This window comes from Rhodnius prolixus, unplaced genomic scaffold, assembly GCF_049639745.1.
Source record: "Rhodnius prolixus isolate KJV_2025 unplaced genomic scaffold, Rpr scaffold_3, whole genome shotgun sequence".
NCBI lineage: Eukaryota > Metazoa > Arthropoda > Insecta > Hemiptera > Reduviidae > Rhodnius > Rhodnius prolixus.
The window spans coordinates 44359567-44383285 of NW_027411603.1; the positions used below are offsets into that span (position 1 = coordinate 44359567).

The window sequence follows — 23719 nt, forward strand, 5'->3', positions numbered from 1 at the left end:
GCATCGTTAACTGCTTACGAGCAGTTCGTCTTCGTAATGTAACTTTTTAAGGCAAATCTTTCGGGCCTAATGCTAATTTCCGGCCTAAACATAAATATTCAAGTTAATATAAGTTTTTTTCTAAGGTAATTCGGAAGCAATTTTTGATTTTTTTTTTTTTTAATCAACCTAATTAAGAACAAAAAGAGATTAGTTTTGTTTGCATATATTTTTTGTTTCTTTAATATTTTTTTACCTAAAATTTTTGAATACTAATATTAAGAAGCACTATGGAACTGATAAAAAATTATAACACAAAAAAATGAGTTTTCTTGATTTATTAAGATAATGAATAATTTGCTCAATTACAATTATATAGGGTAGAATATTTTTTTCTTTCCATGCACTTCTTATTCGATAATGTGATTTTATATATATTTTTATTATTAATACCATAATCATATCACCTATGTATACATTAAACACCAGTAAAGTTTACTTATTAAAGTAAAGTTACTTACTAAAAAAAGAATACCTAAGATAGCTCTATATAAATTTATATATGATTATTACTTTTTTTTTATTTATAATTTTATTTTAATTATATCAAACAATACAAATAAAAAGACTACTTTTTGTCCACATGATTAAAAAATGAGTAAAATATGAAAAAATTTATTTCTAAAAGATACACATTCGTTAAGTGATAATTGAATGAATAGAAAATTCAATTAATTTTTAAAATAAAGAAAAAGACGTAAAAAATGAAGACTAAAAATAGTAAAACGCATGGAATGCTCTGCGTTTTTACCTTGACATAAAGGAGAAGTAAGAAAAGGAAGATTGTTATCCAAAAATCCCAATTATATCATTCAATCAATAAATTAAAAAATAATGAATCAATGATTCATTAAACCCATCCTTAAATAAAGGGAATAGAAAATCCAGCTAAAAATATTTAAGATATGCTTTAAACGTTCTTATAAAATAATAATAAAAAAGAATAATTATAGATTTCATTTAACTGTCATTTTATTCTAAATATTTTGTTTTGTTAAGTTATGGTCTTGCTATTGGTACTGATTTCTACTTTTTTACTATAACTACTCTTATAATCGAAGTGAAACATATATTGTATAGTTCAATGGTAGAATCTGATTGCGCAAATAGTTCAACAATCTTGTTATACCCCCCTAATTTAAAAAATAAGAAAAAAAAAAAAGCCTTATTGGAAACAATATGGCGCAATCCATGTGGTATTTTGTGGATATTTTCTTTTTTGAGACTGTCACATTTTTTTGTTCAATTTTTTTTAATAACGTCGCCTCTTGTTGGGAAAATCTTCATTTTGTGATCTCCGTTCTTGGTGGCCCCAGCGGCCACCTCCCCCGCCTCCGACAGCTCCGCTGCTACTCTGTGGTGGACGCCTTGAGGCCATATCTTCCATTCTTCCAGGATCACCACGACCATCATAACGATTGCTGCTTCGGTTATATCCCATATCCATGTAATTCGCCTCCTAACTCACCGTAATTATATTTGGTCAGAATTTGGTTTTATTTCTTTTTTATTTAAAAAATAATCCCCAAAGTGAAATATTGTACCTTTTTGATTGCACATACTACATGCCACCATCATACTAATAATTAAAAGAAGGTGTAAAAATAAATGGCTTTCTTCCCCACATTTTAAATAATCAAAAAGTTCAGAAGAATTTTAAGAAAAGTCGCATGGCTGAAGATATAAAAGATCACCGAAAACTTTTTTCTGTTTTCGCAGAGTCGCTGCTTTCCAATGATTGAAAAACCTGATTTTTTTTTTAAATCCAGAAGAATCAGAAGATTCCATTTTTGTGTTTTCCATTTTTATAAGTTTTTAAAATTAATTATCAGCCATTTCCACAAATCTAAGCATACGAGGGTCGTTTGAAAAGTCCGTGCAAAGTCAGAGAGATAGCACCACTGGCGCGTATCGAGGTTATGTTTAGTTAGTAGCATCTCTTGGAAGAACACACACCAAGTTTCAGCCAGATCGGTCTATTTCTTTGTGTTTGGCATTCGTTTGAATCGAGGAAGTCGAGTGATTTTCAAAAAATGGACGAAAAAGAATTTCGTGTGTTGATTAAGCACTACTTTATGAAAGGCAAAACGCCTCAGGAGACTAAAGAGAAGCTTGATAAACATTATGGTGACTCTGCACCTTCGATTAGAACAGTTTATAAGTGGTTTCAAAATTTTCGGAGTGGCCATATGGGCAAAGACCGTTCCTTCGGCCGGAAAGATTATGGCGACTGTCTTTTTGGATTCGCAAGGAATAATCCTCATCGACTATCTGGAAAAGGGTAAAACTATTACAGGTGCATATTATTCATCGTTATTTGACCGTTTGAAAACCGAGCTGTAAGAAAAACGCCCACGATTGGCCCACAAAAAAGTCCTTTTCCCATTTGGCTCCCTCGGACTACTATTTGTTCCCCAATATGAAGAAATGGCTAGCGGGAAAAAGATTTTATTCAAACGAGGAGGTGATTGCAGAAACGAATGGCTATTTTTCAGACTTGGACAAATCCTATTATTAGGAAGGGATCAACAAACTAGAGCAGCGTTGGACGAAGTGTATAAGCCTAAAAGGAGACTATGTTGAAAAATAAAAAAGGTTTACCCCAAAAAATTAAGTAGTTTTTATTTTTGCACGGACTTTTCAAACGACCCTCGTAAGTTGGAAAAGGAATGTTGTAAGAGGAATCTATAAAATCAAATTTACTTCCAATTATAGTGAATAAATGTTAATAAAGTGAAATATAAAATTATGCAAGATTGGAAAACGGAAAATAACTAACTGAACCTGCTAGGTGATGAAAATGTAGATTTATGTGAAAATTCTGTTACCACTATCAGTGAAATTTCATGCAAACAAAATCTGCGCATTTTTCACAATTTCCAAATTTTAATTTTCATAACATTTTGCACTGTAATCAAGCAAAATAGAAATTAAAAGAGTAATGGCAGCATTAAAAAATGGGAGAACGAGTAAAAAGCTCTTGGGGGGCCTACTCAATAAAAAAAACTCGTAAATCATATTGCACATTTGTAGCAAAATAAAATTTCAGCAGAATACGCGACGACAAAAACGAAAAAAATTATTTTACTTATACCTATAATTAAATGTCAATAAGACGAAGACAATGATACAAAAATTTTCCTAAAAGCAGAGAACTCCTAATAGAGAGGAGATTTAATGAAAAACCTATTTATTTTTAGCAGAGAGATTTAGATGAGCTAAACGAGGACACTCTAGAGAAGAATGCCAAAATTTTCAAAATGTACTGGGAAGATACAGAATATAAATGTTGTAATTCACTTATTAGAAGTAATAAAAGGCGTCAATAGAAACATTTAAAACCAATTTGAATACTAGGTAGAAATATTCCTTTTTGAGAGCCACTAATTTAAATTAATACATTAGATATTAATGTTAGGCGATGCCATTACATAATTCAATCATTTCAGTTAACTGGAAAAATCTCATGACAGGAGATCACAAACAAAATTTGAAGAATAAAGTTAAATAAACAATTTCAAGTAAAACAAAAACTAAATAATAATAAAAATTACTAAAACAATAAGGTAAGATAGGTTTCAATTATTGAAGCTGCATTATCTGAAGAAGCACAATATTGTTAAATTTTAATACTCAAAAGTACTTCTATCTGTAGGATGGTTTGTCCAACAATAACAGGATTTTTTGAATATTTTGTAAATAATAAAATTATTATTATTATCAAAGGCATGTCAAAATCTGTCATTGGCGCCCAAATCATTTTTTAGTGCACTAAAGGAGTTGTAAGAGACTCCCAAGAAAAGAAATTCTGAGAGAACAGTCCGAGTTTCATTTGAAGTTATTTTGTAATCAATAATGATTCCTTTTTCAAAGAAATTTTCAATCAGTAAAACGCAATATGGGTAAAAACACATCCTTCGACTTTGAAAACAAAAATTTAAAATAAATAGTCATAATTTAGACATTATTAATAGACATTATTTTATAGAAAAGAAAAATTTCAGTTTTTTGCGATATAAATAATTTATTTTCTTGTCCTTGTCAAATTTGGAATGATTTAAAGCAATTAGGGCTCAAAAATAGAGCCCTCCTTAAGATTTATGGACGAGTATGCGAAAATGTCCGATATTGCACCAACGAGATGCTGCGAGTAATTTATGAAAAGGCGGATTTGGTGGCCAGAATGAAGCAAACAAGATTAAAATAAAAAGGCTGGCCACTTAATAAGTATAAATAGAGCATCTGTGGTCCGAAAGTAGCAATTGAAGGAAATCCACCTTGGAACTGAAGGCCCAGAGAACGCACAGCTAACAACAAGTGGTTGGATCAGCTAGAGGATCTTACGATCATGGGATTAGGTAGACAAAAAGTGAAAGCCCGAGAAAGGAAGGAATGGCAGAAGTCGATGATGGAGGCCTTGGTCCTTTTACGGGCCATCGACAAAAGAATAGGAAAAATCTATGGTAAACGTAATCTATGGCCCGAAACTCGAGACAATGAATTAAGAAATGGATTAGAAGTTAAATCGGAATTGCGGTAAGGCATTTCTGGAGAAACAAGCGAAGCATTCTTACAATTTGTGAAGTTAACTGATCGTTTTATTCATTTCATTTCCACACATATTTGCTTTCTTTTATTTCAATTTTTTTCTAATTTTCTAGGTGTATTATTACATTATTTAACTTGTTTATTGCAATATATTTAAATTTATCAAGAGATAAATAATCAAAAAGGCAGTGTAGAATATCTACCTCATCAAATGGTTATAAATAGATACTATACCCAAGTAGACAGTAAATTTAGTAATTATAATTTTAATAGTGCCCCGACATTTGAGAAAAAAGATTACAAATAGCTGCAAGACTGGAATAAATACAAATAGCTTCACTTCACTGCATCTTAGCTTGCATTTCAAGTAACAAATAATGATTGGTCATCAAATTAAAATAGAAAGGGATTAATCAAGGAATTAATTTATTAATACTTTTATTTTATGCAACTTTAAAATACTTTGGAAAGCTTCTGATTAAATGCAAATCTGTTGAATTACAGAAATGATAAGAGAATGGAATTAATTAAATAAAAATAGATTACAAAATTTTAAGTAGAATGAACGGCTAATCCAAGTAATATTAAAGAATAATTTATAATAACCCTAATTCCTACAAGTCGCTGCAGATTTGCGCACTTGTAGCTTCCTTGAAATCTAAATTATAAGGCTTTACATGTATAATGTTTGGAATATAAATTAAAATTTGTACGCTATTTTAGTGCACCGTGTAACCAAGCCCCTTATAATTCCTTCCCTAAAATAGAAATCTTTTGAAAAAGTGAAAATTAAAATTACTGAATATTTTACTTTCTCTTGACAACAGAAAATAATAAAAAAGCGAAAGGTTGAAGTGGGTTGCAAAAGTTTTTAATTGTTGAAATAATTTTTATTAAAACTAGAATTATTCTCAGCTACTCACTGTCATTTTTAAAATATTTCCAATTATCAAGTGAAACAAAAGGTTTTAGAAATAAAATTTAATAGAAAATTCAGATTCAGATTAATACTTATATAAAGATAATTTTGCAATGGGTGGGATTGAAATCTAGATTCTATCGTAATTATTAACTCAAATAAGGCGTAATGAATTTCTGTACATTTAAGTTCATAATTTAATTTATGATTGAAAATATTAATATCACAATGAAGTTAGCTCATGAAAATGAACAATTGAGAGGTGTGAATTCCTCCCAGCTGTTACAAATATTTTCTTTGAAATCAAAAATAATATCAACCCTACGCAACCAGCAAATTAATGGATATTCCCATCTATCTTCCAATTTGTTTCAAAATTTTATACAAAAAAATAGGCAAGTAGAACATAATTTCCTGGATAGACATCCATCTTTGACGAAAACATCATTAAGCAGACAACATCCACACTGCGGCACTATACAGAAAACAAGTGTTTCGGGCTGAAAGGTTGAAATAGATTAAAAGACGTACTCAATATTCAAAAGATGGGAAATAATACACTGTGGGGATGGAAACATGATTCAATAACCAATTTTTCTTTTAAGAGTTCCTAATAAAATCACAGCGTTGAATAAAACAGAAAAGATCTAGAATTTCTAGACGTAAAAATCATACTGAAGTTTAGAAATCTAATGTTAAATTTGACTTAGAAACCATTGCAACTGGATATTCCAACCACCTGGACTTCAAAAAAGAGAAAATATAGAATTAATTGACAAAAAAAAAAACAAAATCACAAATTACTAACAACAATCAAAGCTGTTTTTAAGAAAAGTTTAAAAAATCACAGCCAGTATTTTAAGTTCACAATCTTCCAAACATACTGAAAAACGATGGCAACCTAAATTAAAAAAGCTATAAATACCTTGAAGAGACAACAGCACAAGGGAAGCGATTACGTATGATATAAATTTTTGTAATTAAATGCTATACACAGTATCAAAATAACCAGGATAATAGATATCTATTACCTTTAAACCTCCAAATTTCACATTTTTTTATTATTTCCGAGTGTATTTACACACCCAATCTTATGTTGAAAATCTTTATAACTTATGAATGATAACTTATAAAATTAAATTATAAATTAAGTAAAAAGTCCTATGAGGAAAATTTATTTATCAGATTAATTCTTTTTTGTAATATTATTTCTTAAATATTATTGTTTCTAAAAAACCATTTAAGGTAATAACCAAATAAAGAAGATAAATGGCAATCAGTATGTGGAAGTTGGCCCAAAATTTCACTTTGAAAATATCAAGTATGTAAACAATATAAAATGAAATGGCATTACAAGAGGAATATTTAAATTTTATTTTGTGGTTTTTATAACTAGCAGACTTGTATTGCCCTTTCTTTGATTCTGTATCTAAAAATGAATTTTATTTTGTAATATTAGTTTCCTAAATGGAAAAAATAAAAATTCAGTCAATATAACACTTGTGTAAGAAATAATAAAAATAAATAAAATAAAAATAAATGATGAAAATGAAAACAGCAAGGAAAAAATAAATAACATTCCGCTAAATCAAGAAAAATTTCAAGTAGGAGTAAAAAATGTAATATAAAATAATAAATATTAATGTAATGTTCTAAATAAGATGAAATAAAATAAAATGAAAAAACCCGAAAGATTAAAATTTCAAAAAACAATATCGTTTGTACTGCTTTACACCTGCGAAAATAAAAATGGTCCTAAACTTAAAAATTAGGTAAAAAACACTTCAAAAAAAAAATATATATAGTATATATTTTTCAGACTAACACATAAATTAAGTATATTTGAATGAAAGAACTTAATTAAGGGAGAAAAAAAAACATTGAAGGGAAATTTAGAAATAACTTCAAAGTAAATTCTCCAGAGTAACCACTATCAAGTTACTTGTCTTCGTGTAACTCAAAATTGTTAATAAGAGATTCATATATTTATTTATATTGCAGCATGTTAAACCTAAAGCTTCTCAATCTTTTATTAACGCTAAATTAAAATAAACAAATACTTAAAAAATATGATTTGTTTAGTTTTAGATGCTTTTGCAACTACAATGTGCGATTCTAATCCAATGAAAGCTTACTCAATACACTGCTTGAACGTCATTTCCATACATAAAGCGTAGAAATATGAAAAATAGTAGTAGGCAATTTTTTTAAAAATACAATTGTATTATAAATATGACGCCTTAAAGAATAACTGGAATTTGATATTTGTCAATAAAAATAATTTCGAGGAGAAGAGATTGGCTTTTTGAGAAACTAAATATTCTATGTATCTATTATTAAATTGCAGTCGTTTCCTACAAGTTAAATAAAACATATATTGTATACTCATTAGGAGCTACATCTGTTTGTTACAACTGGAACAGCGATAAATCATAAATAATTAAAAATTTTAAAACAGCTGTAACATTTATATTATGCCATTTGAAAATTAAAAGGAAAAACACTACATTAATAAAAAAATATATATTACAATATCCTAAATCTCACATCCTTCAACCTCTGGTAATTGATTTGTTCAGTCAATCAAGGTAAAACATTAGGTACAACATAAGTAGCACAAACGGAGATACAAATTTGTAATCCTATTGGGCAAAAAATTGAGTCATGTTCGAAAGTATAAGTTGTAGTAATCATATGGGTTAGAACATAAAAAATATTCATTTACTATATATATCAATTTACTTACGTTAAATAACGAATTAAAATGATTACATAAACGCTTACAGATTTTTTTTAAAATTCTTTAATCACAATAAATTTTCAGAAAAGTAAATCACGCTTTATTAGGTCACGAGAAGTTGGATGAATAAAATGGTAAACGACTTTGGCGTTAGGGGGAAAAAATTATTCTTTTTATTCTTTTGCGCTTTACACTCATTGTGGAGCAAAAGGAGCAAAGAGAGAGGGAAAGAGAAAAGAGTGATCACGAGATATCGAACCACCGAAACTTTCTTGATCAAATGAGAGCGAGAAATTAAGTTGAATAAATACTTAAACTTTTTAACTGAAATAAAAAAATAAATATAAAATAATTATACTCTACAAAATAAAAAATAGATAATTCGTTTGTGTTCGCAGCAAGCGAATATATACCAAAAAAGTTAGCAAAAAATCAAATAATTTATTAGAAAAGTTCAGCTTGAATACGCGAAGAAAGAAATAATAAAGAGAGAGACAAACATTTTTTGGGTTTGCTAAAAATGGAAAAAAAAACTATAATATAGTTCTTTCGTCATAACAAATTTACTTTTAGCAATATATAAAATAATTAAGATTGAATATTGATTAATGATTAAGATTGATTAATACAGATTGTAAAATTAATAGAATTATCCAGATCTTGTTTAAAAAAGGAATTTTAAAATGAACCTTTTAAATTAAAGTTTCTTACAAAATTAAGAATAATGAGCTAGCCATAAATGTTAAGGGTGTCCAGCTGGATTATAATTATACGAGGGTCATTCAATAAGTAACGAGACAAATTACTACTGCTCAAAAACAGCTAAACTGATCCGCATGAAACTTTCAGGACATAAAGTTGGCAACCTTGCGATGACATCTGATCAGCTGTTCAATTATATTTTGTAAACATAACCTCAAATTTACTCAGTTAACGATGGCGAGTCCGCTCGAGAATTGCACCGTGGAAGAACAACGTGCCGTGATCAGATTTTAAGTCGCGGAAGGTTAGAAAGGTAGTAAAATCCACAAAAGAATGTTAAAAGTGTACTGAGACAATTGTTTGAATCGTTCGAACGTTTACAAATTGGTAGAACAGTTTCAAAGTGGCCGTACAAAAGTTTCTGACGAGCAACGCAGTGGACGACCGATCGAAGTTGGGACTTCCTCTCTCGAATCTCGGATTGACGCGTTAATTCGGGACAATAGGCGTATCAACGTTGAACTAATAAGTGAAAAAGTAAACGCGAGTGTTGGAACTGTCCATAACATTATTCACAACAAGCTGCAGTACAAGAAAACCTGTGCGAGATGGGTGCCCAGACAACTCACGGACGCTCACAAAGAAACCCGGCTTCAAATCAGTCAACAGTTGAAAAATCGATATTCGACTGAAGGAGAAGGTTTTTTCAAAAGAATTGCAACGTGTGATGAAACATGGATCCACCACTACGAGCCAGAGTCAAAACGACAGAGCATTAAGTGGAAGCATACGACTTCTCCCATTCGGAAAAAATTCAGGACCCAGCCATCTGCCGGTAAAGTCATGCTTACAGTATTCTGGGATTTTCAGGGGCCAATTTATTGGCCAAAACCAATCAAGGCCAAAGAACAATCAACAGCCAGTACTACAGTGACATGCTGGAAAACAAGATAAGACCTGCAATTCGAACGAAACGCCGTGGGCTCTTGACTGAAGGCGTGATTTTGCTTCATGACAACGCCCGTCCACATACGGCACAGCTGACGAAAGAAAAACTTCAGAAACTGGGATGGGAGAACCTTCCACATCCCCCCTACAGCCCCGACCTCGCCCCATCAGACTTCTATCTGTTTGGACCCCTTAAAGATGGTCTACGAGGGATACATTTTCGGTCCAATGAAGAGGTAAAAAATCAGGTGCAAAAGTGACTTCGAGATCAACCCAAAGAATTTTATGCCAAGGGCATTTACAAATTAGCAGAAAGATGGGACAAGTGTATAAGTGTTGCTGGGGACTATGTTGAAAAGTAACCAAAGTTTTGTACTGATTCAATAAACCGTTTTTGAGCAATAATAATTTGTCTCGTTACTTATTGAATGACCCTCGTATATTTATTTTTTGATAGTAAAATAAATTGCTTTAGTATTAGAAATTCAAGGCTTCAGATTCAGAGTTATGTATTGAATTTTTTAAAATTTTAAGTAAGATACATTATATATAAGTAAAGAATGATTAAGGTTAACTAAAATTGCAAATTTTTAGATGCTAAGATTTCGTTAAAAGCTTATCACTATAAGACTATTTAATAAAACGTCCATATGAGATTTATATGTTTAACCAACCTATATCTTTATTTTTAATTGTAAAACAATAACTTCTTGTATGTAATTCATACTCCAGCATGAAGTTGGTGCTCTTCACAATGTTTACAAATTATTATTTAAATATAATCTAGCTTAAAAGAAGGAATTTGATGCTTATGCAGCAATAAACAATCAACATTTTCAAAAATGTAATTGACGTTTAAAGTCGTGTGCGATGGTCATTCAATTGGCGACGAGGAAAAAATACTATAGATCTAAGATTGATTCATACAATAAGTTGACATCCCTTGTTCTTAAATGTAAAGTAACTCCGGCGTAACAGTGGTGTGTAACTTCTGGTTATAGAAGAACGCATTCCTTAAAGATTTCTAGAAAATATATCTGTGACTGAACGATATACAGTATTCGCCTATGCCGGATAGCTTAAGTTGTATTTTATTAAATAATAACAAAGCTATGTTTGTTTTTACTATATTTCTTCGGGTATCAGAACATTACACCTAAATGATTGGCAGACACCAATAAAATACTGAAGTTAACGTCAAGCCTGCGGTCCTACAAAAAAAAATTTGATTCCTAGGAGTGTTATTCTAGAGTAAGGAGCACTTTTATGCCAGGACAAACTAGTGTATGCTCTTCGTAAAAATGAAAGTAAATATTTAAGAATTTGAAACCACATCTAAATTTCCATGTTTGGACTTAATAGAAGTAGTTTCATTATTTCTAATTAGAAACAGAATTATTATATACACTACAATATCGAAAGCAAGAACGGTTCAGAACTCGTGAGTAAGAAATGACATCCATATTGCAGAGAATGTCAAGTTGGTATAAAAATATTTCGATTATAAATTTTCATAGGGACATGTTAATTTTTTTAAAATTTGACTTAGCTCTACTAACTTAGTTCCACTGATTTTAACAGTTATTTGCGGTTGGAATAAAACAAAATTCAGTTTTTTACCGTCAAAATAATTTACCCAGAATCAACGTTGATATGAAACCTTGATTTTCAGTTTACAAAAAAGGAGTAAACATTTATCACGTATACAATTTTCAAATAGTAACGAATTACCGGAAAATTTTAGTTTTAATTTAAAATAATACGTATAAGCCAGATTGGGAACCGTTAATTCGAAAAATTGCGTCTGATTTAAAAAAACCTATCACAAAGAAACCTATTTTCTAAATACAAACTTAAAAATCAATTATTCCTTTCTGCCGGGAACGAATAACAAAAATACTTAATTACTATAAACCACTTGATGGTTCGAAGAAACACCGATTGAAACTTTAAAACGTTCTAGTCGTTCATGAAGGTGGTTCCTTGATGATAATTCGTTATGAACAGCTTTAAATCCGTCTATAAAATTTGTATGTCGTACTATCAGGAAATTCTGTTCGCAGGTGAAAATACTGTTACTTTTTATGTATATTTTTCTTGACATCTGCTTCCGCCAGAGATTTACGATTTTACTGATGATTTAATTGTAGTTATTGCCTCGGTTACTTTTTATAACACATAATTTTTGCTTACAAATAAAACCACCTAGTATTTATTACAAATTACATTGTTTCAAAATTTGAGTATTAAGCAAATTTTCTTGAGCACACTACCTTCTGTGACAGAATATTATTTTCTCTGTCTACCAGGTATTAAAAAGAAGCATTGACACTAGGAATTTCAGTAGAAGATTTGTCACTGAAATGCAACTGAGAGATATAATCCAATGCGAACTATGTAAAGAGTATGGTTTCCAATGATTGTGTTGTTCGCCTAAGCCTTGAGGCGATCAAGACAGTGAAGTGGCCAACTAATTGGCAAACGAATGGGCCCTTAAAGCAACCTATTGGCGCTGAATGCTTTTGTAGAATCTTTTAGAACTAAAATTTTTGGGACAAATGAGGTAAACTCATTAGGCGAACAAAGTTCAAAACAAAGGTAGATTACATTGAAGGCCAGTGAGTATTCCACGATGTTTCTGCAGATCTCTTACTATCTACAAATGATATCTATTCTGCAGAGAGAAGCCCAAGTTACTAATGAGGATTATTGCAATTGTTCAGGACACTTCCTTCATAGGAAACACTCATTGAATATGGGACTTGTCAAATAAATCAAGCCTAATTTTTTACCTTATATGGAGGTAATTTGCATTTCCTTCGTAGGTTTATCAGTGAGACAGAAAATTTCTTTATTCATTTCTACTTTATGTATTCATCAACATGGCTTTTTTAATGATTGATTAAATGAAATTATTTTTTAGCTTCATCTAGTTTGAAAAAACTGAAGCTAAGAGAAAACACTTGTCTTTCATTTATTTCAATGAAATGTAAAAAAAAAATATTAATAAATAAAAAAAAAGCTTTAATATAAATAAGCATTCTGGATGAATTATTCATGTGCAAGTTTAAAATACTTAATGCTTTTATGAATATTCTTAAAACTACAATTTTTGCTTCAATTTACTTCAAACGAATAAAATAAAATAAAAAGTAGGTCATTATAGAAAATAAAGTGTAAGCTAACAAAAACAAGTCATTTAGATACATTCATAAAAAATAAAATAAGGGATAAATACTGAGTAAACGACCAAAAAAGGAATGGAGGTATGTCACAAATAAACGGAAAACTGCAAGTAATGATGAATAAATGATGAGGTTTGTAAAAGTTTCCATTAAAGTAATACTTGATCTGGTTATCTATTTTAAAACGTTCTATAGATGATATAGATATTTAAGTCATAACAAAGAAACGAAACTAACTGTATGATGATAATAAATAAAATAAGAAATAAATTATTAGATTCAGTAGCTAAGGCTGTATGTGTGTGATTAAGAAGTGTTATAAATATTTAAGGTTCTATTAATAGAACATTTTCAACTATTCATTAATAATTAATATATGATAATAGGAATACTCACAGAAGCTTGCCTCTGAACTCCACCTGTAAAATAAATATTCATTCAAATTTTCTCTATAATGAAAAATAATTTTTTTTTTAATAGCAATTATAAACATTTTCTTTACAGCAACAACTTCTACAAATAGCTACTTCTTCTTCAGCAAAAAAAAAAGTCATTTACCTTCCATATTGTCATATTCCCTGAGTGGATCATTGTTGGTACCAGTTCCTCCCCCATAACCTCCACCAACGCCGCCCTGTCGACCAGAATCTTGGTCTCCAGCAATACTATTCATCTGATGAGTCTGAAAACATCAAAGTATGGTTGATCAGAAAATAATGATACAAATTCTAACGAAGAAAAAATCTATTGTGAATACTCAAGGCTAATAATAACAGAACTCAATCTTAAAAGATTTACTAAATGCCAATTTCCTTTACTATTAGGTACTATTCAAACAAAAATTATGGCAAAGAAAATGATTCAATACAAATATCTTCTTCTACCTGCATAAAAAGACTGTTTTCTTGCTGCCTTCTACGCAATTCATCATCCTGATGATGCATTCTACGTGAAAGTTCTTCTTGTTGCCTCCTTAATGCCTCTTCTTCTGCAACTCTTTGTTCTTCCGCTTGTCTCTCTTTGATTTCCCATTCTCTCTTTTGTCGTTCTCTATCAAGTTCCCTCTGTCTCAATTCTGAAAATATTTTAAAACATTAATGTTTACCGAGTCAATCAACTAATTATATAATTATATAATGTTATGAGTATAGGGGGGTGTCATAAAAATTGCGAAAATTCTTGATTCGTAACATAGATAGGTTATAAGTAAAAAAAAAAAAATATATACTTTTTGGGTCACTGCAGCTACTTTTTTTTAAAAAATAATTTTCCTAAAATTATTACATCGAAAAGATAAAAGAAAATTTTGCGCATTTAAGTAGAAGTTTATAATCTTATCAAAGTAGGGGGAAAGGTTTGGCACGGCACATGAAGTATTAAAATCGTGAGAAAAGTTACTCAACCCTATATTTTTACAAGTTACGATGCACAGAATATCTATCCAAGTATAAGTAAGTACTTAAATTTATTATCAAATAATTTGAAATCAAAAAAAGATTTAGCAAATAATGCACGTAAGAGTCATGGAATTTAAGGATAACATATAAATCAGTGAATGCACTGATACATCAATTAAAACTTAATTTAATAATTCAATTAATATACTATGACTGTTACCACATTTTTTCGGCACTTAACCATGTATAAACTCATGAGTTAAGCTTCCTAAGTGGTATTCATTTACCAAGTTGCTATAATAAGCTTTTATCTCACGACACAGAACATTATGCCTGAGTAAGTACTTGGATTTTCTCTCAGTTCGTTCTCACTTTTTCTATTCCGTTGCAAAACCAAGATTTAGCATATAAATGACCGCGTCATTAAAGTAAGGCAGTACAAGTCTTATGAATGCCTCCAAGTGAAGATAAGTGAATTATAACTTAACTTAATAGTTCTATTAACAGACTGTTACCACATATTTTTCGGCACTTAACCATGTATAAACTCATGAGTTAAGCTTCCTAAATGGTATTCATTTACCAAGTTGCTATAATAAGCTTTTATCTCACGACACAGAACATTATGCCTGAGTAAGTACTTGGATTTTCTCTCAGATCATTCTCACTTTTTCTATTCGTTGCAAAACCAAGATTTAGCATATAAATGACCGCGTCATTAAGGTAAGGCAGTACAAGTCTTATGAATGCCTCCAAGTGAAGATAAGTGAATTATAACTTAACTTAATAGTTCTATTAACAGACTGTTACCACATATTTTTCGGCACTTAACCATGTATAAACTCATGAGTTAAGCTTCCTAAATGGTATTCATTTACCAAGTTGCTATAATAAGCTTTTATCTCACGACACAGAACATTATGCCTGAGTAAGTACTTGGATTTTCTCTCAGATCATTCTCACTTTTTCTATTCGTTGCAAAACCAAGATTTAGCATATAAATGACCGCGTCATTAAGGTAAGGCAGTACAAGTCTTATGAATGCCTCCAAGTGAAGATAAGTGAATTATAACTTAACTTAATAGTTCTATTAACAGACTGTTACCACATATTTTTCGGCACTTAACCATGTATAAACTCATGAGTTAAGCTTCCTAAATGGTATTCATTTACCAAGTTGCTATAATAAGCTTTTATCTCACGACACAGAACATTATGCCTGAGTAAGTACTTGGATTTTCTCTCAGATCATTCTCACTTTTTCTATTCGTTGCAAAACCAAGATTTAGCATATAAATGACCGCGTCATTAAGGTAAGGCAGTACAAGTCTTATGAATGCCTCCAAGTGAAGATAAGTGAATTATAACTTAACTTAATAGTTCTATTAACAGACTGTTACCACATATTTTTCGGCACTTAACCATGTATAAACTCATGAGTTAAGCTTCCTAAATGGTATTCATTTACCAAGTTGCTATAATAAGCTTTTATCTCACGACACAGAACATTATGCCTGAGTAAGTACTTGGATTTTCTCTCAGTTCGTTCTCACTTTTTCTATTCCGTTGCAAAACCAAGATTTAGCATATAAATGACCGCGTCATTAAAGTAAGGCAGTACAAGTCTTATGAATGCCTCCAAGTGAAGATAAGTGAATTATAACTTAACTTAATAGTTCTATTAACAGACTGTTACCACATATTTTTCGGCACTTAACCATGTATAAACTCATGAGTTAAGCTTCCTAAATGGTATTCATTTACCAAGTTGCTATAATAAGCTTTTATCTCACGACACAGAACATTATGCCTGAGTAAGTACTTGGATTTTCTCTCAGATCATTCTCACTTTTTCTATTCGTTGCAAAACCAAGATTTAGCATATAAATGACCGCGTCATTAAGGTAAGGCAGTACAAGTCTTATGAATGCCTCCAAGTGAAGATAAGTGAATTATAACTTAACTTAATAGTTCTATTAACAGACTGTTACCACATATTTTTCGGCACTTAACCATGTATAAACTCATGAGTTAAGCTTCCTAAATGGTATTCATTTACCAAGTTGCTATAATAAGCTTTTATCTCACGACACAGAACATTATGCCTGAGTAAGTACTTGGATTTTCTCTCAGATCATTCTCACTTTTTCTATTCGTTGCAAAACCAAGATTTAGCATATAAATGACCGCGTCATTAAGGTAAGGCAGTACAAGTCTTATGAATGCCTCCAAGTGAAGATAAGTGAATTATAACTTAACTTAATAGTTCTATTAACAGACTGTTACCACATATTTTTCGGCACTTAACCATGTATAAACTCATGAGTTAAGCTTCCTAAATGGTATTCATTTACCAAGTTGCTATAATAAGCTTTTATCTCACGACACAGAACATTATGCCTGAGTAAGTACTTGGATTTTCTCTCAGATCATTCTCACTTTTTCTATTCGTTGCAAAACCAAGATTTAGCATATAAATGACCGCGTCATTAAGGTAAGGCAGTACAAGTCTTATGAATGTTCTCATACGAAGATACGTGAATTATAATTTGACTTAATAGTTCAACATATTGCGACTGTTACCACATTTTTTCGGCACTTAACCATGTATAAACTCATGAGTTAAGCTTCCTAAGTGGTATTCATTTACCAAGTTGCTATAATAAGCTTTTATCTCACGACACAGAACATTATGCCTGAGTAAGTACTTGGATTTTCTCTCAGATCATTCTCACTTTTTCTATTCGTTGCAAAACCAAGATTTAGCATATAAATGACCGCGTCATTAAGGTAAGGCAGTACAAGTCTTATGAATGTTCTCATACGAAGATACGTGAATTATAATTTGACTTAATAGTTCAACATATTGCGACTGTTACCACATTTTTTCGGCACTTAACCATGTATAAACTCATGAGTTAAGCTTTCTAAGTGGTATTCATTTTCCAAGTTGCTATAATAAGCTTTTATCTCACGACACAGAACATTATGCCTGAGTAAGTACTTGGATTTTCTCTCAGATCATTCTCACTTTTTCTATTCGTTGCAAAACCAAGATTTAGCATATAAATGACCGCGTCATTAAGGTAAGGCAGTACAAGTCTTATGAATGCCTCCAAGTGAAGATAAGTGAATTATAACCTAACTTAATAGTTCAACATATTGCGACTGTTACCACATTTTTTTCGGCACTTAACCATGTATAAACTCATGAGTTAAGCTTCCTAAGTGGTATTCATTTACCAAGTTGCTATAATAAGATTTTATCTCACGACACAGAACATTATGCCTGAGTAAGTACTTGGTCATTTCTTCGTTATATGCATTATATTAATCTTCTTGCAGTTTTCGGCACTTAACAAATCATGGTGTCTTCGCTTAAGCTTACTATCTAGTTTTCATTAACCAAGTTGCATTTGTATACTTATATTTCACTACTTAGGTGAATAGATAGATACTGAGTCTAAGCAGTTAAATATTGGAATGACATCTAGCTCATGGGATAAATAATAATCACTTTTAAATCTCCCACAATCAGAAATCTATGATAGATTTCAGATTAGTAAGAACTAAATATCCTAGAAATATAGTTTAAAGGAATATATAGTTAATATGATGTGTATTTTGCACTAACGTTCACGAAGAACTTCTGTTTCATGTTCATATTTTGCATATTGCAACTGCGCCTCTAGTTTTTCTTCTTCCAGTCGCATTTCTCTTTTAAGGGCTTCTTCCTTTTGTCTGAAGAGTTCGTATATCTGTTTCCACCTTGTCCCAAATTCATGTTCAAAGGAATCTTTACTAGCAAATCGGGGACCAGTCTGTGAAATAAAATTTAAAATAAAGTTGAATAATAGATGCATTTGATTTGTTACTTGGGGTTGATTTAATTTTGGCGTACTTCTTACCTCTCTAGCTTCAAAAAAATCTGGACCTTTTTTCAATATCATTTTTTCGGAAAACCCATCAGAATCTTCAACTGCTTCGTAAGCCTCAAGTATAACTGGTTTCAACGAGCTGAATACAAGAATTTTAATCATGATATTTTAATCAATAGATGGAGTAAAGTAATAATCAATTTCGAAAAAAATATAATTCATTTTTGAAATTTGTTACAATACCTTGTAAGGAAGAAGCAACCTTCATTACAATAGCGCAATGCACTTTGAGCAGATCCCTTACGAGTGAATTCAACAATCCCCTCTTTTAAAGAATTTCCTCTTTCATCAACACTTACCATTGCACGTTCAACCTGTCGAAAAGGTATTCATTTCTCATTAATTTGTCCCTATAATTGAACAATAATTAACAACCAAAATTATAAACTTACTTCACCAAAGACTGAAAAAGCTAGCTCAAGAAGTTCATTGGTTACATATGGTGTTAAATTTTTAACTTTTACTGTAGCACCAAGCGGAGCAAAGCGTACTCGCAAATTGCGGTTTTTAAGTACATGACCATCGAGTTCCCTCTTCGCTTTTTCAGCAGTTGATCTATAATCCTAAAATAGATACACACCATTTTATTTGTTATTGTAGGAGCACATTTTTGAGAGGAGGTTATAAACCAACACCTATGCATAAGTATGAAAAAGTAAAAAAATTTGCCTACCAATCTTATAAAGGCGAAGTTCTTTTCTTTATTTATATAAAGTTCGCTAGTCTCTCCATAATTAACAAACAACGCCTTGAATTCTTCCTCGGTAATAGATGGATCAAGGTTGCCAATATAGAGGCGACATCTGCCGTTAAATTTTTTTTCTTTAAATTCTTGAGGCGGTAAATCAAGAGTTGGTCCTGAAACCGTCTTCAATAGCCTTTCATTTAAGTACGCCATCTAAAAAGTATTAATATAAATTAATTTTCAAGTTATAAGTACAATTTAACATATATAATTTAAAAGAGAAATTGAAAATACGTAAGGAAAAAAGTGGGTACTAAAATATTAAATGAAGAGTAGCAAACCAATCAAGATTGTCCTTGTATTATACAAATCAAGTTGGAAGTGAGAAGTTTCTATTTCAGCCAACGTCTTTGTGCAATGCTAGCACGTTAGACACACTTTTTCTGGCACATCCTATCTAGTGTTTGCATAAGAGTGCTGACTTTCTTGTCTTAATTAGGTTTTTATAATTTATGTTTAAAATATTTTTATATATTCAAGACTTGTATGTTTTCCCTAATCTATAATTGTTTTTTAAGGCATGAGAAAACATCTATCATTTGTACCCATAGCCTACTTAATGCACAGCCGACTTATGGACAGTGATAGTTAGGCTTCCTAGGAGTGTAGAGGCTCCTAGAAAGAGAAAATCCCAGGAAAGCAGTACTTTTACTTCCATCATCATTATTATTATTATTATTTTGTCCAACTTTTACCTACCAAGTAATTTATTAATTTTCTTCTGTTATTTTGAGCACGTTATAGCGACCCAATTCCTGCTAGGAGGTATGAAAACTTTAAAACGAAAGTAAACGCCAATTTTTTTAGCAGATCTTAAATTCAAAAACATAGGAGAATGTAGTAACATTTTTTTCTTATACAAAATGGCTTCACGCAAGACTAAAGCTGGGGATCTCCTACATACAAATCCCTGCTGATATTACCACTTCACCACAACTTTTAAGGCCCAAATAGAAATAATGCTTACATCAAGAACAATATGATAGGAAATGGAATTACCTCATTCATTCTACCGCCAGATGCATCAGAGGGACCTCCTCTCATGTGACCACCACGGCCTCGACCCCTCCCACGGCCGCCGCCGCCGCCACCACCTCCACCTCCACCACCACCACCTCCCATGTGCTGCTGTTGGTCACTGTCACCACCCTCCGAAGACTGTACCAAATCATTAAATCGTTTAATTTAGTCAGATCCTAACTATTTACAAATGTAATCAAATTCACTCCTTAAGCCTATTTACACACCTGGCGAACCTGGACCTCACGTTTTTACGGGACAAATCTCACAATGGTCTCAATTGTCCAATGGACATACTTTGCTATGTATAATTTCTGAGTGCGTTTCAACAAGACCAACAACAGAAGAGACTAGTAATGATCTAAGATTGATTTACCAACATAAAAAATATTCAAGAACGTTTTTATTTTCTTTTTTTAAAAGAAGTTTGACAAATATTTTGCCTCAACAACGTTACGGGAATATTTCCATTTCCGGGGCTGTAACAGCTCATACAATTCCGGCATGTACAGAGAAATTCGGCGGTGTGCATCCCGAAGTGTGCAGCCTAAGTGGTCAAGCATCTTAAAAACATGAGTCGTAACTACCGCGTCTAACGTTATACCATGTGCTATGACGTGTTTTTTCGCTAGGTGTGTTTTAGACTTAATTCCGCTAGAGTAGCAGTAACTATCAAGAATTCAAATAAACAATCGTTTTCTGACTTAGAAAAAAAGAAGGAAAAAGAAATAAGCAGAATTATTAGAACTGTTATCTTGCAATGTATAGATAGTGAAGTAGAAAAAAAAAAGAATTTAATGTTACATAATTTTGGTTCACCTCTGGATGTTAATTTTCAAATTCTTGACCATTTACTTCTTATAAAATGTTCTTAATACGAAATTTGAGTGATTCTAAGATATAACTGGGAATAAGACGGTATTATATATCCATGGCAACAAGAAAACTTTTAAAATACGACGAGGAACAGTGAATTTTCTTTCTTAAACTAGATAATTGCAAAATGGTAATTAAAAAGCAGGAGGACAAACAATAATGATCTAGAAATGGAACGCTAGTATATGGAACTTGCTAAGAAATTACGTTATTGGCGTTGCGGTTCATATCGCCAGTTCCTCCTCTGCCTCCACGCATCCCCCGACCTCGTCCTCGACCTCCTCCTCCTCCACCTCCTCCTTCCGTGTGGTGTTGCATGTTGTGGCCTCCATGCATGTTATGTTGTTGATTGCCATCATCTCCTTCTGCCTGGTTTAAAAATTAAACATCAACTTTTCTGATTTTACACCATTTTTAAATTAAAAATTTGGAATATTTAGTTTTCGTGACCGCAAATTGTTAAACTTAGGATGGAAGATTTGCGAGGAATCGGTCAAATAAAACAACGTTTCGACAAATATTTAACACTAAAGCATTTAGTGCATTTTACTGTTTATTTTTGTATTACTGATTTTTACTGTTTTTTCTATGTTACTGACTCTGTACATTGTTTTGTATTTGTAATATCCAGGCCCTGAAGAGGACAATATATTTGTCGAAACGTTGGCAAAAAGACGAGTTGTTTTATTTGACCGATTCCTCGCAAATCTTCCATCCTAAGATTAAAAATTAGCTTAGAAATTACTAAATAAAAATTAGAGTCTAAATTATTAAACACCCATCACAATTATCAGATGAAAAATATGGGTACTTTTGACACCACACCACAAGTTATTCCACTGAATTCAAGGAAGTACAACTCATCATATATGTTTATCTGATAGAAATAGTACATGCACAGACACCAAGAAATCATTAATAAAAATGGTAACTGTTATTCAGATTTTGTTTAAAGTATTTAATAAATTGAGCGCTGAAATGAGGAACAAAAAGTCTACGTAATTACTTTGTGTAAACGAAGTAATATACATACGTATGAGTATATCAGACTGATGAAATAAGATACAATAAAAAAAAGTATAGAATGTATAGGATCTTTCAGCTTCACTGACTATATTAATACGGTAATACCCAATAGGGTTTAAATATTTGGAGTTAATAGTAATAAATGAAATTCAACTTTTGCCGGGCTCTTCACTTGAACCAATAAAATTATTCGTTAATACTGCAACTACACTTCGATTTATTTCAGGCAGCATTTAAAATATTCTGCTATTACCTAATTTTGTTAGATAATATAATACAATAGTTACTTTGAAATATGAAAGTTCGGCGACGAATATGAACACATGGTATTTAAAAAATTTACTTAAAAAGTATCCTAATCGTAAATACCTTTTAGCTTTAATCTTTATGTTATGTATGAAACAAATTTTTGTACATTATTTCAAACATATTTACCTTTATTTTTCCTTCCATCTTCCTATTACCAGGATTACTGAATTTTCCACCTCTTCCACCTTGAAACTGATTACTTCTTCTGTTTCCATCAGGAGCTCTGGTTTGTGGTTCATTTGATTGTCCATTTGTTGCAACATTAGGTTCTTCCTTCGGTTGCTGTTCTGTAGACATGATTAACGAATAAGTTATATCAAATTTTTCTGTATGATGCCTCGACCACACGAAGGACGCCTTCAAAGTAGAGAAAATGGCCGGCACAGGTCTAGTTAGAAAGTACTAGGTTTTGTTGGAAAATGATGTCACACAACATGAAGCATTTCATTGGCTGATTTTACTATAGATTCACAAAATTCAATGTAACCAACATTAGTTATTTTTCTTAATACTCAAACTTTTTGGTACTTTTAATACCTAAAATAACAAAATAATCAAATAAAATCATAATTTCAATAATTGATAAAATCACCTAAAAGTTACGACCTTGTTACATAAATTATTGTTCACTTAGGTACAATAATTTGTGTGAGGGGGCCCTAACATTGCATTTTCTCTTAAAGACGAGGATGAAGTCGAATAGTCCATTTTTTCTTTCTAAAAACTGCTCGATTCAAATTGAAAAAATTGCTTTTAATATGCTAATTTATCTTTCTTTATCCAACGTCACTGCAACTTTCTTCCCTCAACCCGAAAAGCTCGGCTTGGTTTTGAAATGAAGATTCTTTTAACTTTTTTAACATTTTATTGCTCTCTTTAAAAGTGATTCGGGGCATATTTATGCAACGTAGCATAACTGACTCTGAAAAAAGATCTCCAACAGATACTTCGTTCCGGATATTCTTCAGAGATACTTCATTAAAAGCGGCACTTCGCATAGCAGAATGCAGAAATCTGTAAATCAAGTTGCACATATCTGCAACATATATGTATATCTGGGTATACTTCTTTTGACATTTGTTCTGCATACTCATTTCTTCATTTTTCAAAAAAGATTGGAGTCCATTGCGTCAAAAATCCCTTTGACGAAAGTTTGCCCAACACTATTAATCGTGAAGAGTAAATAGGTAAAACTGTGGCTTAACATGTAAGCCTAGAAAGTAGATAAATCCTGTGAGACACAAAAGTGAATATGATACCCGAATATTCGTTAAGTCAAGAATAGCAAATCATTTCAAGAGATTTTGTTTAGGAAACTCAGTTATTC

General features: G+C 31.4%; 1 protein-coding gene across 2 annotated transcripts; it reads right to left on the reverse strand.

Annotated features, from left to right (window-relative positions):
- Window positions 1-302: 302 nt before the first annotated feature.
- Window positions 303-22803, reverse strand: LOC141453052 (protein no-on-transient A-like). 2 transcript variants are annotated; one of them, XM_074125776.1, is made up of 12 exons: window positions 22519-22803; window positions 21265-21426; window positions 20161-20319; window positions 19090-19314; window positions 18809-18979; window positions 18600-18730; window positions 18387-18495; window positions 18113-18299; window positions 13966-14156; window positions 13640-13763; window positions 13478-13500; window positions 303-1498 (listed from the first exon to the last, which is right to left on the reverse strand). In XM_074125776.1, the coding sequence occupies exons 1-12, from the start codon at window positions 22687-22689 to the stop codon at window positions 1292-1294; spliced, it is 1860 nt and encodes a 619-aa protein (XP_073981877.1). In that variant the 5' UTR covers window positions 22690-22803; the 3' UTR covers window positions 303-1291. The 2 variants fall into 2 exon arrangements, with proteins under 2 accessions (XP_073981877.1, XP_073981878.1); XM_074125777.1 differs by lacking the exon at window positions 20161-20319.
- Window positions 22804-23719: the final 916 nt, after the last annotated feature.